Genomic DNA, 18,358 nt, shown 5'->3' on the forward strand with positions numbered 1-18,358 from the left:
TTATTGATATGTTTTCTACACAATTTGTAATTAGTTTTCTTCCTTACTCTATTCTATACAGCCTCTTTTGATTCAAATATTAATAGAATCATCAATCGAATTTTCGAGTAGTTTTAAGGCGGAGAAATGTCGAATTTTTGTCCTCATCTAATTTACCGAATCATTAACTATCCAGATTGCTTAAAGGCACGTTCATCAGAAAATAAAAATCAAATTAATCGACTTGATTTCACATATACTAAATGGCTATTTCGTGATTTACATGATGATTGTGGTTGTTTTACATTATTATCAATCACACACACACACACACACCATAACCGTTGCATATTATTTTTCCAGTATTCTGAAAAATCAATTTAAAACGGACGCCACCTCATAAAATTACCGATTAAAATCGAGAAAAAAAAACAAAAAATTAAAGGGTTGAAATAAATTAACATAACAGCTGTGTTTATACGATGAAAGTATATCCAGAAATTTTTTCGTTTACGGTTAAAAAAAAGTAGTGGTATAGTTTTTTTTCCCCATCAAATAAACAGTTGATTATTAGTCGTTTTTTTTTATTCATTCTTTACATTCTTGTATTACAAAATATATATATTCGTCGTTGTGTATAAACATAGTCATTAGGGAATTTATTTATTTTTTTTTTGTCTTGCTTTTAACATCATTTCGGATGAATGGGATAAAACAAAATCCTCATCAAAATCATTTTGTTGGGGGGGATTAAATCTACTCATCGGTATAATGTGTGTGTGAATGCGCATATAAAATCCATAAGCAATGTATGCAATCTTGTGTTTGTGTTCAAAAAAAAAAGTAATAAATAGAATTGACAACAAAAACAAAAAAAAAACCTGAATGAATTAACTTGAATGTCAGCTGATTATTTACAATTACCAACTGAAAATGTGTGTGTATTTTTCATTTGTTTGATGTTCATCAAACAAACAAACAAAAAAAAAATACCAATACTTTGTGTTTGAAATTTCCATAATCAGGTATGTTTTTTTTTCATTATTATTATTCGCTTTTTATGTTGGATTGTTGTTGTCGTTGTTTAGATGATATCAAATGATATTCATATGCTTCATTGACAAATACAATCATAATGTGATGAATTTTTAGATTTGTTTGATATTATAACCACCATTAATAACTATATGATCATCATCACATCAAACAAAACAGACAGATCAAACAAAAATCAACAAAACAAAACAAAACAAAAACAAAAAAAACAAGAAAAAGAATAATGGATGCTCATCGTTGTTGTTGACATGGAAATAATGACATGGCTATCTTTGTTTATTCGTTGTTTGAGAACGGTTTACCGATCTATCTATCTATATAATATAATTTTCTAAAGAAAAGAAAAAATAGACATAAATGAATCGAAAAAGAAGATGAAGAAGAAGAAAAAAAATTTAACTGATCCACTTTAAGTGTATCCAATATAGCACACATAGATAGATAGCCATATAATATGTCCGTGTGTTTTTTTTTTGGAACAAGAAGTAGTATTAAAATGAATATATGTGAAAAAAAATGTGAAATTCCTATTTTGAACGTTTTTCCTTGATTTTCATATATATATATTATGGTGGTTTTTTTTCTTTGTCTGCGTGCATGTGTATGGACAGAATTTTTTTTTGTTTTGTTTCGTTCTTCCATTTCATTTCATTTTTGGCATTGACGATTCCTATCTTCCCATGAATGTGTATATTGGTGTGTGTGTGTTACTCTCTCGTTTGGCATTGACTTAATTTCCTTTGGGTTTTTCTCTTTTTTTCTTTCCCAATGACGATCCAAAAAATGTTGAAACACCATACGGACATACCATACACACACACACACACACACACACAGACCAGACAAGATACATTCCATTGTTGATTGCTGCTAAAAGTGTCATTCTGTCCTGTGTTTTAGTTTCATCATCAGAATAGAATCAGAATCAAATACAAAAAAAAATCATCATTCTCTTTATATATTCTATGAGAAATGAGTGGGAGAATCAAACGACATTCAATCACATCACATAACAATAAAGCAATTGGTCAATTGTGGTGTTTTATTTTTTTTTTCTCTTTCTCATTTTTTTTTTGTTAATCATCACTACAACCAAATCATCATCATCATCATTATAATTAATAATAATAATAATCATATATATCGCCCATAGTGATGTTTGTTGTGTTTGTATAACTGACAATCTGATTGTTTTTGAAACCATAACATAATTTTTGATAAATTTTTGTTTTTTTTTTTTTGGATAATTCTTGAGAGCCACGGCAACAACAACAACTAACTGTAACAATTTGATTGATCATCACCAACATTTTATGTATTTGATGATATTTTAATCAAAATAAAAATCTTTTTTTTTCTCCCCTTGAAACAGAAAACAAAATATTAACGTCAACATAGTATAGACCAAAAAATCTATCATCATCATCATCATCATCATCGCATCTATCACTATTTTCAAGCAATAAATAAAAAATAAAACTAAAGTCAATGTAATAATATATATTGTGAATTATTTGCAAGCTCATTCTTCACTTCTACATTCATTCATTCATTCATTTTCATTTTTTATTCATCGTCATCATATATACAAAAGCCCTATAGGCGACAAATTGATGAAAAAAACAACAACAACAACAGCAGCAGCAGCGACAACCACCAATAGTTCATTGAAAACATAAATTTTCATTTTTTTTCTCGATTTGTTTTTCCATCTCTTTCTCTATCACAAAAACAAATCTGTATATGTGTGTGTGTGTTATATACTTGAAAGAATTGAATGCAAAAAAAAACTTCAAGAATCAAGAACAGAATCTTATGAGCAGAACATTTTTTTTTGTCATTACAATTTTTTTTTTTGCATAAGTGTGCAGATATTTTATTAATAGAACGTCATCATCAGCATCAGCTTGCCTCTCAAACCTCTCAGCGTATTGTTATCATTGTTAGACGTTGTACAAAAACAGAGGGAAAGAAAAAAATTTTTTTTTTCTCTCTCAAAACCATCATCACTAGACGACAACATTCCATCATAGAGGAGAATATTCTTCATTATTTTTATTCATTTTTTTCGTCGTCTTCTTCTTCCGTTTGTAAGCAAAAAAAAAATTGAAATCTAGTACACAGACTACTTTTTTTTCTAATTTGAATAAGTAGAAAAGAATCTGTTTCAATCATTCATGTTTTATAATTGTGAAAAACAAGTGAAGAAAAAGACGAAAAAGTGAATGAAAAGAAATAAATCAAAGTGATCTTCACCGAATTAGAATTTTTTTTTAATTCAAATAAATGTGAGACAAAATTTGTTTGTGTCATCATCATTAAAAGGACCAAATTAATTTATTCGATTGCCAGACGATCAATTTTTTTTTGAAAATTTATCAAAAAAAAATTTCAAATTTAACTAAAGAATTATATTTAATTAATCAAGAACAAGAACATCAACATCTGTCTTTATCATATATTCGTGGGGCCGTAACTGTATTTGGAATAAATAAATATACATCCAGGATAAAACGCCCAACAAAAAAAAAACTCTTGCAGCTTTTTTTTCATCGATGTTTAATTTGTTTTGTGCATTTGTAACTCTCATTCTTCTCTCGAATCATTATCATTATCATCATCATCATCATTGACACACGAAAACAATCTTTTCATTGGGAATTTTTTTTTTATTTTGTTTCTGTTGTTTGTCCAAAGTTTTGTTTTAATTTATCATATTCGAAAACAAAAATAATAAAAGCTCGATTTAATTCGGCATTCATTTTTTTTATAACAACAACAAAAAATTGAAATAAAATTCATAATTACTCGCCTCCGTCCTAACAACAACAACAACAATGGCATTAGCAGGATTGAAAAAACAATTCAACAAAGCCAATCAGGTAGGTGTTTTTTTGGATTCGTTGTTTTTTTTCTCTTGAATGATCTATTTATAGAATGCTATCCATTACTATATGATTTAAAAAAAAAAAAAAAATAAATTCAGTTTATAGAATCGGAAATAAGGCAAAAAAATGTTTTAGTTTTTCTTTGTTGGCTGATTTCAGTTATATTGAACCAATTGTATTGGAAATCGTATCGATTCGGATTGTATACAAAAAAAATATATTATTCAGTCTCTGCATAGAAATTACAATTTAATAGGATTTTTTTTTCAAGAATGGAATTCTCATGTGAATTTTATGGCTTTAAAATAAGCTGATGATGATGATGATGACTTTTTTTTTGATATTATTTTGTTCTATGATTCATATTGTATCAAATCAGGAATCTCATTTCTTTTTATTTGATTTTTACTTTTTTTTCAAATATGAAAACTAAATCCATTTTGATTCCATTATTTTTGTTTTCATTATACCCACAGTACATGAATGAAAAGATTGGTGGCGTTGAAGGAACAAAATTTACCGATGAATTCACTCAACTTGAAAGGGTATTGTTGTTTGTGTGGTTACCTATATTATTTCGGTTATTTATTTTTGTTGATGATTTTCATTTAAATAGAGGACCGATCTTACCTATGAATTGGTAGATGAATTGATCAATCGGACCAAAGAATATTTGCAGCCCAATCCAGGTATGATGACTTAATTTTTTTTGGGTTTATCAATTTTTTTAAACCCCGTCTATTCTCAGCTTCACGAACAAAGCTGATGGTCAGTTCAAAACTGAAAGGTGCACCCGGTAAACCGCATTCATATCCACAACCAGAAGGCATTTTGGCCGATGCCATGTGCAAATATGGAAAAGAGGTTAATGATGATTCCAATTTCGGTATGTTCAATCAATTTTTTTCATTTTGTTTATCAATGAAATAAAAACATTCATTTTTTAAAAATGTAGCAAAAAGTTTGGCTGAAATGGGTGAAGCTTTACGTGAAATGGCCGAAGTTAAATATGCACTTGAAGATAATGTTAAACAGAATTTTCTGGAACCATTGACACATTTGCAAGCAAAAGATTTAAAAGATGTTCTGGTATGTTAATAAATGTTCCCTTTTGTTAATATTCAATTTTATTCAATAAATCAATTGTGTGTTTTATTTTCTCTATTCTAGTTTCATCGTAAAAAATTAGAAGGACGACGATTAGATTATGATTGTAAGAAACGTAAACGACAAAAAGGTACACATTTCAGTGAAGACGAAATACGTATGGCTGAAGAAAAATTGGAAGAATCATATAATTTGGCATCGATGGGCATGCACAATCTATTACAAAATGAGATTGAACAATTGTCACAGATTTGTGTACTATCCGAAGCATTGTATGAATATCATAGTCAATGTGCAAACATTTTGGAATCATTAAATGCTCGATTAATGGAAATGTAAGTGAAGTTTTTATTTTTATTTTTCATTTAATAATATGTTATTATTATTATATCAAAAAAAAAAAAAAAATAGAAAAAATGGAGCAGCCCAGCGTACATTTCAGCCATATATACCGAAAAAATTACATGAATTGAATCTCAATGTAACAAGCATTGGCCATGATGATCTATCACCCGGTGACGCACAAATGATGAATGGTTCGAAATTTTTTATTAATTCCTGTGATTTTTTAAACAATAATAATAAAAGACATACTGTTGCTGCTGCATCCACCACAATCAACAATCATACGACAACGAAAAAAACTTCATCCTCAACCCATTCATCCCCATTGTCAATTAAATCGGGAAAATTTTCCGATGGTTTTAGCTCGAATAGCAACAGCAATAATAATAATAACAGTACAACAGCCTATCTATTGAGAGAAAAAACTGGTCAACATAAAACTTTGTCACATAGTAAAAGTTTATTAAATGTATCGAATAGCAATAATAATACTTATGGTGGTGGTGGTCCAAATTCTGTTTGGGCCAGTTGGGATGATAATGATCCACCATCACAAACTAGGAATGATAATCATACAAATAGTGGTAATGTTATTGTTAGTGGTAGTAATAAATATGATCTATTAACATCGGGAATCAATTTTAATACGACCAGTATTGATTGGAATCAATGTAAAACAAATGACAATAAACAAACGACAATGAACAACAGCAACAATCTTTCATATAGGAATTCTTCATATCATCCATCAACTACAAGTAATAATGATTATATATCTCTTATATATACACTTTCTTTCACTGAATATTCTTTTTCTTCTTCTTCTTATTCTTATTTATCTTCATGATCATATAATCCATTTATTACTTTTCGCTTACACATTTTTTTACATTTTCAATTTTTCTTTTGATGAACGAGACATTAGGGAATATTTTTTGATGTGAATTTATAATGGCGATGACTGTGGTTGGGCAGCTTTTATATGAACCAAAAAAAAAAAAAAAAAAAAATCTAACTACCACTATCCTACTATCCTTGTTTTCATCTTTGACTAACTAGAAATTGATTTTTCATCTTTTCTATTTTTTCTTTTCTTTTTTTTTCTACATTCTTTCATAAATTTCAAATAACAACAATAATGATAAGAATGAATGAAAACAATGATAGCCACTTCTCCATCCGTGGAGAGTCCGCCAACCAAACCGACAAATCTTTTTCTGGACACTTCAAAAGCCAATGCAAATGGTATTTCAGCTAAATTATATTCATTATTAGGTCTTTGGTTTGGTTTTATTTTTTTCAGTTGTTTTTTTGTTTCACCCATTATTATCATTAGATTGCTATAATTAACGCTTTTTAAATGATAACTATAAATTAATGCATTTTGCCATTTTTTATGAATCATTTTTCCCTTTATTCCCAATCGGAAACACTCTCGTTCATTTTACAACAAATCAACACGCTTTTCTGTTAATGTGTCTTGTTGCTTGTCCATTATGAATGTCTTCATCGTTTTCTCTCACTATCTATCTCTATCTCTATCTCTGTCTTGTTGTCATAAATAATTTTCCTTCATTTATCTTCACTTCTAAACAAAAACAAAAAAAAACATTCAATATTATCAATCAAAAGCCTCACCTCTTCCTTCTCCTGTTCGTTCTCCAGCTCGTACACCGACCGATTCACGTGGGCCATGTTGTCAAGCTCTTTATGATTTTGATGCTGAAAATGAAAATGAAATTAGTTTCAAAGAAGGCGATATCATACAATTGGTTACACAGGTGGATGAAAATTGGTATGAAGGTTCAGTTAATGGTCGTACTGGCCTATTTCCAGTATCATATGTTCAAGTATTGGTCCCCATATAAACAACAACAACAACAACAACAACAACAACAACAACAACAACAACAGCAACAATAACAATCAACCCAATTAACATCATTTCAAAACAAAATTAATTGTTATAAAACCATCAGAATTGATTCGAAAAAAAGAGAATTGTATTTACTTGTTGTTTTTACAATTGTCATTCAAACAACAACAACAACAACAAAATTAATTTAAATCTTATCTACTATTAAAAATAATTATCTTGTTGATTAATTTATCGATTTATTATCTGGTAAGTACAATATTCTCATTGACTATTCGGTATTAACTTTTACTTTTTTTTTCTTGAAACAGATTTTTTCTCCATCACTTTTTCACCCCATCCCCCACCGCAACAATTTAAACCTTCCCTCATTTGATCTGTTTATGTGTGTGTGTAAGATTCGTGTTTTTTTCTTTGTGTGTGTGTGTGTGCAAGCAAAACAATCCGAGTGAAATTCTACACATTCGAATCTATTTTATATTTTTTTTTTCAAACCATTGAAATACTCATCATCAATATATATTATTGATTGGCAACAAAAAAAAACTTGTGAATTGCACAGCAACAAATATTATAAATAATAAATTTAAATTGTAGTTGAATTTTTTTTTCTATTGAAATTTTTCTTGATAAATTCAATAACACACACATACACACTCACACTGACAATACAGATTTCTCTTATATACCTGCGTTTTTTTCTAGAAAAAAATGTTTATTCTTTTCCCGTATGTTTCCCGGATTGATATGTTTTTTTTCTGTTGTTTGGTTTTGTTTCATTGAACAGATAGATAGATCATATAGTATATCAGGTCGGTTATAGATTTATATCAATGAAACATTTTTTGTTTTCACTTTAACCATCTCATTACAACCACAACAGATTCCTCAAAACCATCAACTTGTGTTCGGATTTGATTTCATGATATTCTTGCAACAACAACAACAACAACAACAATTTTAATTGAGATTATAGTTTGTGTATTCTTGTTCTCTCTCTCTCTCTCTCTGTGTGTGTGTGTGTGTGTGTGTATTTGTGTGATCTTTCAATTCTGATGATAATGATATCGGAAATGCATATCTGAAATAATTTTAGAAGAAAAAATGTTTTCAACTAGTCATTCGAAAAAAAACATGCCCGATAATTTTTTTCTTTCTCCTTGGATTCAAAATCCAAAATATATTCTATTTGATTCTTTTAACGCGTGCGCACCAAAAAAAAAAATTTTTGTTTGTCCATAAAATTCAAATATTTTTTGAAATTTTTTCCGTTTGTTTGAAATCTAATTAATTAATACAAAAATGTAAAAAAAAATGTCCGTGTCATAATTGTCAAAGAAAATATTACAAAATTTAAATTAAACACCTACATACCATTCATAATGGCAATAATAATTTTCATCAATCATCACTATCATCATCATTATCGTCAAAATCAAACACAATTATGATGATCATAAATCAAAAACGAAAACCCTTAATGGAACGTTCTAACGCGGTTACAATTACATTACTTTGTTGATATAATAAGATGAACAACAAAATTTACAATTGACAGAATTTCACATTTTTGTCACACACACAAACACACACACCACAGACAAAAACATTGCTCGAATTTTTCACACTAAATACATTGTGCACACATCAATCATTTTACATACAAACACACGCACCAATGAATGTTTGAACAATTTGAATTTTTTTTTTTTTTTTGCTCTTCAGTCAATGACAATTATCATCAGTATAAGAAAAACATCATCGATTGTCATCTCATGGATCTCATTACCATTACCAGTCATTCAATCCAACAATCAATCAATCAAACAAACAAACAAAAATGGAAATTTGGAAAAAAAACGTCAATTCGATCCTTCAATCTCATCATGGTTTCATTCATCATCCAATGGATGAGAGACAAAAATTTGCTAAAAAATTCTAGTTATTTAGATTCACACATCAACCAAAAATATTTTTTGTTTTCTCGACTTTGAATTAATTTTGGCCAATCATTGATAACAAGAAATTATTTTCATTATTTTTTCATTTTGTTTGCTTGCATTCTTTATGGATTTCTTCTTCTTTTTTTTCGGAATTTGTTGTTTCATTTCTTCTTTATCATAATCATCATCAACATCATCTTCATCATGGATAATATTGTGATCTTGTCGTTTGGATTTTTTCTTTTTGCTGTTCTTTATTTGTCAAACTAATTCCAAAAAAAAAACAAAACAAATGCTAATTCTATCTAAAAAAAAATCTTAATCTGTATTCAATAATTATATAATTTTCTGATTCTGATTGATTGAAACACAACACGACATACACGATAAACAAAAAAAAATCTATTGAATTGATTGATAATAATAAAAACAGAATTTATTTGAGTGTTTTTATAACAGCAGTAATATTTTGTTGTTGTTGTTGTTGTTGTTGTTAATTATCATGTTTAGTCGTCACCCATGCTAATGCCCATTTAAGATTGGTAAGCATAAATTTTAATGCTTTTGTCCAATTTTCTTCAGTGTTAATAGAGATCCTATTGAATTTTGAATGAAATGAATGGATGAAAACAGGAAAAAAAATTTATGAACAGGGACTTACTTGATCGAATATCGAACGTTATTGGTTTTTTCATATATTTCTCCTTTCGAATGCATTCTATAAAAAAAGATTCAATGATCAATATGACCAAATAAATTATTCAGTTTAGTTTGTCTTACTCATATGGTAATTTAAAATTTCGATCTTGAAGTCGTATTTCATCGTAAAATTCTTGTAAACAATCAAGAAAGGCGACCATTGCTTGATCGAATTTTTGATGAAAATAATATTTAATACCACCGGCTGTATATAACGGTAATTGTTTCGATTTATCATCCAATGATTCGATGAACGAGAAATTTCCGTAAGGCACAATTTTATATCGTTGAAAAGTGAATCCAAGTTTTTTAGCTAACGATACTAACAATAATGCACATTGTCCCCAGGCAGCATTGATTTCTTGCCATTCAACCTGAATGTTGGGCAGACGTCCTAAACGAAATCCATTTATCGTACCGAATGGACCAGTATGCCATATACAGAATGTCAGATTGAAAACACTGGTACGTTTAAGTCGGGCAAAATATTCTTTGGCATCACGAATTTTATTCTCCAATGTTCTATATTCTTCTTCACATTGAAAATAATTAAATTTCAATGCATTATATTCTTGAAAATATCTTTCGGTAGCAATTTCCGATTGTTTCAATTCATTTTTTCGACTGCTTCAATTGTTTATCCAATGATTGTTGTTGCTCATTGAGATCTTTCAATTCGACAATCAAATCTGATTGTGTCTGGTATAATTCTTTCAATCTAGCTTGTAGATTGTTCACTTCTTCATCGGTGGTGATCGATGATATATCTTGTTCGATTTTTTTCTTATATTCACTGAATTCATTACATTCCTGTTCTAATATCATCAGCTGTTTGTCCATTTGTTCGATAACAAAATCAGCACATTCTTCACATAATGGATGATCAATATCCGATTGATCAGATAATATATCGAACAATTGAATTTGTAATTTAAGATCTTTACTACTTTTACTATGTGTATTTGATGATTGATCAAAACCGGAAAGCAATGTTGATGTGACCAGCGTGGATGGTAATGAACCATTATTGGAATCAGTAACCGGATTGATTAAACTATAATCACAGTCGTTGAGTTTTTTATTTCGAAATGAATGTATTGTTTTATATATGACATGTGAATTGGATTTGGGCCCATCATTGGAACCGGATGGATTATCGTCATCGATTCGTATTCCCGTCGTTTTATCTTCGGATGATGATGAATCTCGATTTCTTGAAATTAGATCTTGAAACGTTTCCTTGGTTATATTATTCAAAGTTTGATGAAGTCGTAATGGCTGACAACATCGTTGACAACTGAAATTCACATCAATCGATAAGGGTTTTTTATCTTGATGATTTTCCATTGTATTTCATCGGAATAAAGGCCAAATGATCCAGATGAAAGAATTTCGTCGTAAATGGATGGTTGGTAAACAAATCCCATAGAAAAAAGAGTAAATTGAAGACTACTCTCTAAATTTGAGCATTTTACTTGACAGTAACGGCATCTATTGGTAGGAAGTACAAAATTTAATCTCTATTTTCACTTGTGTGCAGCTGTTTAATTTATTGTAAAAATAGTGGTCACTTTGTTGCACACGTTTTTATTTGGTCCATCAATCGATATGATGATATAATTGTTTCGTGATATTGGAAAATTTTCTTGATTTATTCTGAAAAAAATGCCACCAAAAAAGAAGCCTGATACAAGTAAAAAAGCCGATCAAAAGAAAAAGGAGAAAATCATTGAGGTTCGTTGATGCTTTATCAATTTGATTCAAATAATAATTGAGTCGTGTTCAATATTGTGTTTAGGATAAAACATTTGGTTTGAAAAATAAAAAAGGTGCCAAAACACAGAAATATATCCAACAGGTTCAACATCAAGTGAAATATGGCAACGCACCGAAAAAAGTTTGTTATTCTATCACAACATTTATGTTTGTTGAACATAGATTCATGATTTTTTCTTTTAGCATCAAGATCAACCAACTTTATCGAAAAAAGATGAAAAGAAAAAAGAGCTCGAAGAATTGAATCAAATTTTTCGACCAGTAGCATCGCAAAAAATCGACAAAGGTGTTGATCCAAAATCGGTGTTATGTGCCTTCTATAAATCGGGGCAATGTTCGAAAGGTGATAAATGTAAATTTTCACATGATTTAACCATCGAACGTAAAAGTGAAAAGAAAAGTCTATATTTCGATGCACGAAACGAAGATGACAATATGGAAAATTGGGATGAAGATAAGCTGAAAGAGGTGGTCGAAAAGAAACATGGTGAACGGGAGAAAAAACTACCATCCACGGAGATCATCTGCAAATATTTCCTCGAAGGTATGATGATAATGATGATTATGAATAATGGAAAATTATCTCAAACAAAAGTTGGATAATTTTCTTCTCGAGTAGCTATCGAATCGAATAAATATGGTTGGTTTTGGACTTGTCCAAATGGTGGTGATAATTGCCATTATCGACATGCGTTACCGCCTGGATTCGTGCTGAAAAAGGATAAAAAGAAAGAGAAAAAAGAGGATATCACCATTGAAGAATTGGTCGAAATTGAACGCAGCAAATTGGGCTATAATCTTGCAAAAATAACGCTTGAAAGTTTTAACGAATGGAAAAAGAAGAAGAGGAAGGAGAAACAAGAAAAAGATCGTTGTGAAATGGATAGGAAAAAAGCTGAATATAAAGCGGGCAAGAATATTGGACTCAGTGGTCGTGAAATGTTTACATTCAATCCGGATCTGGCCGCTGATAATGATATGGATGAAGGTGAAGCAGCCATGGATATTGTACGCGAACAAGAGGATAATGATGATAATGACATTGTCAAAGAGATCGATATCGAGGAGATTACACATATGGCCAAAGAATCTGATAATTCTGGTACACAATGTGCGGATATGAAACGAAATTTTACACAATCCGATGATGATACTGATAAGCAACAACAAAGGATAACTAACAATGAATCGAATGATAAAACTAATGTCCAACAACAACAACAAAACAATGATGATGATGATAATGGTGATGATATAATCAATGAACCAATCGATGAATCATTATTTGCCGAAGAAGCCGAACTATTGGAAGATCTAGAAAATGAACTAGAAGCTGTCAAAATTTAAAATTAAAAAAAAAATTATTTAAAATTTTCCTTTTCGCCCTAAATCTTTACATTTGTCTTTGACACATGATCAAATTGAAAACATTTTGAAAATGTAAATTATTCTTTCCTTCTTCCTCCTACACCGAATACATGTACGTTTGTTTGGTATGATGAAATATGAATCACAAATGATTATCATTTCCCTAAAATAAAATAAAAAAAATTTTTATGTGAAAAATGGAACAAAAAAAAAGTGTGAATACCATTAATGATGATGATGATGATATACATCATCTTGTTTCTTTCTTTTTTTTTTGGTGACATCATTTCCATGTCATCATCATCATCATTATTATTATGGAACATTGTATGTGTGATCGAGCATTTTGGAACAGTTTTTTCCATTAGAGACACAGATTTATATTTTGAATAAATTCATTATCTAATTTTCATTATTATATTATATCATAATAAATGTACTGTGCTGGATATGGAAGATAATTTTTCGAGTTTTTTTTTCCTCTCATTCTTATTAACGTGGGTTTTTTTTCTTAATGTTTCAATGATGATTGAATTTGTTGTTCATTTGTGTCGTCGTCGTCGCTTTCTTGTGACAATTTGTAACTTTAGAAATTTGCAATTCACTTTTTTTTCGTATTCGTCAATTATTTTAATTATTATTATGGTGATATATTTTGTGTCCATAATTTGGTCCACGATTTTCTGTTGGATCAGAAACAAAAAAAAAATATTCTCATATTTAGAACGTAGTTGATTAACATGATTAAAAGATTCGGTTGAATGAATCATTCATCAACGACAACAACAACAACAACAACAACAGAATCTAAATCAAACCTAATTATGAGCCAAAAAGAAAAGAAACAGATATAATTTGATCAAATCAAATTGTCCATATGTTGTGTGTGTATGTGTGTTCTAATTAGGTAAATGAAATTACAATTTACAATCACCGATCATTCATTCAACAATGAATCTTATGATATTGGTTCACTAGCATTTGAATGTGGCAAAAAAAAGTTGCAAAAATTTTTGTCGACCTCGAATACAGTAGAAATAAACACGCAACAGAACACTGGTTATGGTTTTCAATGATTATGTCTATGTTTTTTTTATTATGTCGAAAAATATAATCATTTTAAAATTGTCACGAAATTCAAATCAAATGAAAAGAAAGAATAAAAAAGATTAAGGCTGAATGAATTTTTTTTTTCAGGGTAAAAAAAAAGATCGACCATCGAAGAAAATTGTTTCAACAATTTTTTCCACTTACAAACACAGAATCTAATGATGATGATGATGATGACAAGTATTTCTAAGTAAAAAATTTGAAACGTGATTGTGCCGTATACGACATTAATCATTCGAATTCGAACAATAACATATCAAGATGGTTATATAAGTAATGAACGTGGACGTACGAATGAACAAATGAACGTGATGAATCAACGTTCCATAAAATATAATAATCCAACCTTCAAAATATCTAAATCCACTATAAATATTAGACACACACACACACACACAGTAATAGCATGATGAAAAAAAAATTTCAAGAGCTAAATTTATCTGTTAATTTTTTTTTTTCATTCGAAATTCAATGACAATTCTTAATTCTTTGATAATTGATCACAATGATCATCATCATCATCAATTGATGGTGATGACCTAACAATTGTTTGACCATCATCATCATCATTATTATGAGAATTACGTGCAATATTATTGGCCATCATCATCATCGTCATCATCATCAAAAAAGGCAATAATCAAACATTAAGGTGTTAAAATCCTGTTAATAATGATGATGATGATGATCGTTTTGTTCCATAGTTATAATTGTTTCCAATTGTTTTAAAAACGATCATCGAACATCCATTATTATTATTATCAATTTAATTGGTCAATCAAAACAATAGCGAAAAAAAAACAATAAAAATTTTCAATGATGATGTGATCACGATAATCATGATAACCTTCAATTTGGGAATTACATCATCCCGAAAAAAAATGGATTAGAACTATTTTTTTTCTGTTTAGATTGGTAGATTTTGTTTGGTAAAAAATACCATACTATTGTTGATCAATGATGAAATATTTGAAAACTTAAAACATCCACATAATTTCTCCCATTCATCATCATCATCATCAATCGTTTGAAATGGTCATCACCAGTTTAAGAGAGTTTCTTCGATCAATTGAAATAAAAATTGTCGGTCGATTATTTATTATTATTATTATTATTGCTCAATGGATTTTTATCGACATGATCCAAATTGATGGGTATAATGATGATACATTGGTTATAAAAGTTATGGATGGACATTAATTTATTTGGAACAAAAAAAAACGGATGTCAGTTAGTATAATTCTTAATAATACATGTGGGAGATAGTTTGATTCTTTTGATTGATGTCGATTTTTATCATCATCATCATCATCATCACCAGTAACTAAATAGACAAAAGAAAAATCAATCAAAAAAGGAAATTGCTCGTTTTCTCGCATGCGACACACACACACATTATTATCATTTCATACAGAATTATTTCTACAGCATTCAGCCAATTAAATCAATAATCAATTCACACATTCACAGGCAAGAGATAGCTAAGATTCATGCTTACTCGAATATAATAAATTATGACATTAATATATCAATTCCGGATACAATGGGAAAAAAAATGTTGGCCATTTTTATCATCACATAATTTGATGAATGAAACATAGAAATTCCAAAAAGTTTCTAAAAAAAAATTTTTTTTTCATCTCAAAACAAACTGAAATGTAATTTTCTTTTTTGTTTTTGTTTCCTCTATGTGCTCTACACACACACACACACACACACACACACACACACACACACACACACACACGCACTGAGTTATTTTCGAATCAAAAACCAATATTCGAGAATATTCTGCTCGAAGGCTGTTTCATCATCATCATCATCGTCGTCGAATTTTGACATTATAAATTTTGTTATTTCCGCCACACCATCACCACCACCACCAAAACAGAAACAAAAAACTTAATCAGCGTTTTTTTCACATTTCAAATACGAATCAACTATCAAAATTTTAGTGACGGAACCAAAAAAAAAAAAAATCATTGGAAAATAAAATAAAAATGAAATTATCGCCTACACTAGGCACCAAAAAACATATAATTAGACTATTCATATATATTCTTGTTTTTTTTTCAAAATTCAAAAATAGATAGTGTCGTGCCAACAAGACAATTTTTTTTCTGTTTCTAACTACCAGAATATCAGTAGTCAGTCCTTTTTTTGTACCAAATGAAAAAAAAATTTAATTTAGTCCAAAAAAAAAAAAATTTCCTTCCAAAAAATTTTCTTTAAACATTGAAAAAAGAATTTCAAAACACTGTCACACTTGTGATTTCAAAAAATGTCTATGTATAATTTGATTTGAATACTTTTTGTCGTCGTCGTTGTTGTTGTTGTTGTTGTTTCAATTTTGATTTTGAAGCTAAAATTCCAAAAAGAGAAAAAAAAATTCGAAAAAAATGGCGCAAAAAAATTCATCTCACAGATTTCTAAATTTATTCATATTTTTATCATTCCAATAATAATGATAAGATTGCCTGTCACAGCAATAATCATTTGTTGTTGTCAATTATCAATACATATCAAATGGCCGATTATTATTATTTATCACATCGTTCTTCATTAATAATCATATTTTGATTTTATCAAAGAACAACAGAAATAACATTGAAAAATGGTCAAAACATCGAAAAAAAAGAAGTTATTTTTGTTTATACCCATTATTAATGGTCGTAGTGATGATGATAATAATGGATGAAAACAAAACATTTATATATCAATTCAATTTTTTATTGGTTATTTAATGGTTTCATTTTTTTCCTGAAAAAATTTCCATCATCGAAAGTTGTTATTGTTGTTGTTGTTTTTTGCCCACCCATTATCAATGAGTAAATATTAAATTGTTTTTCTCATGAAAAAAAATAATATCAAAAATTCATTCATTTACAATAATAACATGATGATGATGATGGTGTTTTTTTTTCTCTCCATTTCTCACACAATTTTAAATGTTGTTTTTTTACCACCAATTCAACGAAATCATCATCACCATCATTGAAATTCATAACGAAACAAAACAAAAATGAAAATAAAAAAGGAACGGTTTCGTTTTCACACACACACACACACAAACACAAACAATATTTACTCCCACACACACACACACACACAGAGACCAAAATATGAATAAATGAATGAAAATAAAGCCAAGACCCTAAAGAAAGGACTGAAAAAGAAAGAATGAAAAAAAAAATTTTTTTGATGATGATAATAATCATGGTCGAGAATCATCACTCACAGCAAATAAACGGCAAATGACGGCAGTGGTATCAACAACAACAAATAAACTAAATTTAGTTTACTTTTTAGATGAAATGAATGGAAAATTTTCCTTTTCATTCATTGATATTTCTGGATCACACTCGTAGCCAAACATCAACAATGGCCGAATCAAAAAAAAAAACGAAAAAAATCATTGGAAAAACTGATGAATTCAATTCAATTTTCATTCGTTGATGAATCTGTGAAAGTACATACGCACACACACACAAATGGCGATCATCATCATCATCACTCGAACTAAATTTTCATTTATTTTTCACAATTGAAAAGAAAAATTGACAATAAAAGCAAAAAAAAACCATTATCTCCATTGGTGATGATGATGATGATGATGATAGACCATATTAAGATGGTGATGGTGCTATGTGTGTGACAATTATGGTGAAAACAATATTTGATTTTGGTTTTCTAATATTTGAAAGGAAAAAAAATCTGTGTGTGTGAATTGGATTTTCGAGAAAAGAAATTTTTTTCGATGATAATAACGTTTTTTTTTTTTTTTGGTAAAAATTATTTTAAATTTACAAAAATTGGCTACAGGTGGCTGATATTGATCCAATATGTCCACATTATTTTATCTGGCCACTTGTGAATTGGTTGTGTGTGTGTGAATATTTTTTTTTCACATTCATCTCCACTTTAAGTTTGTTTATTCAATCATCATCTGCTACTACTCTTACAGTATTCACATAAATGCTACACTTATGGATCTATATTGATGATGATCTTGATCGGCCAAAAGTGTTTCTAATGAAAAAAAAAAATTTTCGGGTAAATAACATCATCATTTCTTTTTTTTTTTTTTTTTTTTTTTGAATAGCGTCATCGAAAATAAAATAAGCCACCACTTTTGAAATTTTTTTTTTGGAGAAAACGATATTCAAATTTAGGGAGAAGGAGATTTTGTTGTTTACCGTACTTTACTTATG

The 18,358-nt window shown here is 29.1% G+C and overlaps 3 protein-coding genes across 7 annotated transcripts; 2 read left to right on the forward strand and 1 right to left on the reverse strand.

Annotated features, from left to right (window-relative positions):
- The first annotated feature begins 61 nt into the window (after nucleotides 1-61).
- Nucleotides 62-9,650, forward strand: EndoA (SH3 domain containing GRB2 like, endophilin-A). 5 transcript variants are annotated; one of them, XM_075728753.1, is made up of 11 exons: nucleotides 544-1,004; nucleotides 2,408-3,125; nucleotides 3,190-3,917; nucleotides 4,400-4,468; nucleotides 4,540-4,612; nucleotides 4,672-4,809; nucleotides 4,879-5,012; nucleotides 5,094-5,365; nucleotides 5,442-6,133; nucleotides 7,041-7,500; nucleotides 7,563-9,650. In XM_075728753.1, exons 3-10 carry the CDS (start codon nucleotides 3,873-3,875, stop codon nucleotides 7,241-7,243), a joined length of 1,626 nt encoding a protein of 541 aa, XP_075584868.1. In that variant the 5' UTR covers nucleotides 544-1,004; nucleotides 2,408-3,125; nucleotides 3,190-3,872; the 3' UTR covers nucleotides 7,244-7,500; nucleotides 7,563-9,650. The 5 variants fall into 5 exon arrangements, with proteins under 5 accessions (XP_075584866.1, XP_075584868.1, XP_075584869.1 ...); XM_075728754.1 differs by having other exon boundaries at nucleotides 545-1,004; nucleotides 2,408-3,917; nucleotides 5,442-5,959; nucleotides 6,030-6,133; XM_075728755.1 differs by adding an exon at nucleotides 6,543-6,620 and having other exon boundaries at nucleotides 556-1,004; nucleotides 2,408-3,917; nucleotides 5,442-5,566.
- LOC124499470 (Beclin-1-like Atg6) lies at nucleotides 9,606-11,356 on the reverse strand. The gene is given in 4 exon segments (XM_047063380.2): nucleotides 9,606-9,790; nucleotides 9,856-9,912; nucleotides 9,975-10,507; nucleotides 10,509-11,356. Coding segments are annotated over 4 exon segments (1,425 nt in total). The 5' UTR covers nucleotides 11,241-11,356; the 3' UTR covers nucleotides 9,606-9,687.
- Nucleotides 11,357-11,469: 113 nt separating this feature from the next.
- LOC124499473 (zinc finger CCCH domain-containing protein 15 homolog) lies at nucleotides 11,470-13,258 on the forward strand. Its single transcript, XM_075728756.1, has 4 exons — nucleotides 11,470-11,627; nucleotides 11,692-11,790; nucleotides 11,853-12,213; nucleotides 12,289-13,258. The coding sequence occupies exons 1-4, from the start codon at nucleotides 11,559-11,561 to the stop codon at nucleotides 13,014-13,016; spliced, it is 1,257 nt and encodes a 418-aa protein (XP_075584871.1). The 5' UTR covers nucleotides 11,470-11,558; the 3' UTR covers nucleotides 13,017-13,258.
- The last annotated feature ends 5,100 nt before the right edge of the window (nucleotides 13,259-18,358 follow it).

Source organism: Dermatophagoides farinae, chromosome 2, assembly GCF_024713945.1.
Source record: "Dermatophagoides farinae isolate YC_2012a chromosome 2, ASM2471394v1, whole genome shotgun sequence".
In the NCBI taxonomy this organism is placed as follows: domain Eukaryota; kingdom Metazoa; phylum Arthropoda; class Arachnida; order Sarcoptiformes; family Pyroglyphidae; genus Dermatophagoides; species Dermatophagoides farinae.

Coding starts and splice junctions, on each gene's coding strand:
- EndoA (XM_075728751.1), top strand. CDS start 3,873: ATGGCATTAGCAGGATTGAAAAAACAATTCAACAAAGCCAATCAG. Junction 4,469..4,539: donor AATTCACTCAACTTGAAAGG/GTATTGTTGTTT, acceptor TCATTTAAATAG/AGGACCGATCTTACCTATGA. Junction 6,134..7,040: donor ATATCATCCATCAACTACAA/GTAATAATGATT, acceptor TTCGTTCTCCAG/CTCGTACACCGACCGATTCA.
- LOC124499473 (XM_075728756.1), top strand. CDS start 11,559: ATGCCACCAAAAAAGAAGCCTGATACAAGTAAAAAAGCCGATCAAAAG. Junction 11,791..11,852: donor ATGGCAACGCACCGAAAAAA/GTTTGTTATTCT, acceptor TTTTTCTTTTAG/CATCAAGATCAACCAACTTT. Junction 12,214..12,288: donor CTGCAAATATTTCCTCGAAG/GTATGATGATAA, acceptor CTTCTCGAGTAG/CTATCGAATCGAATAAATAT.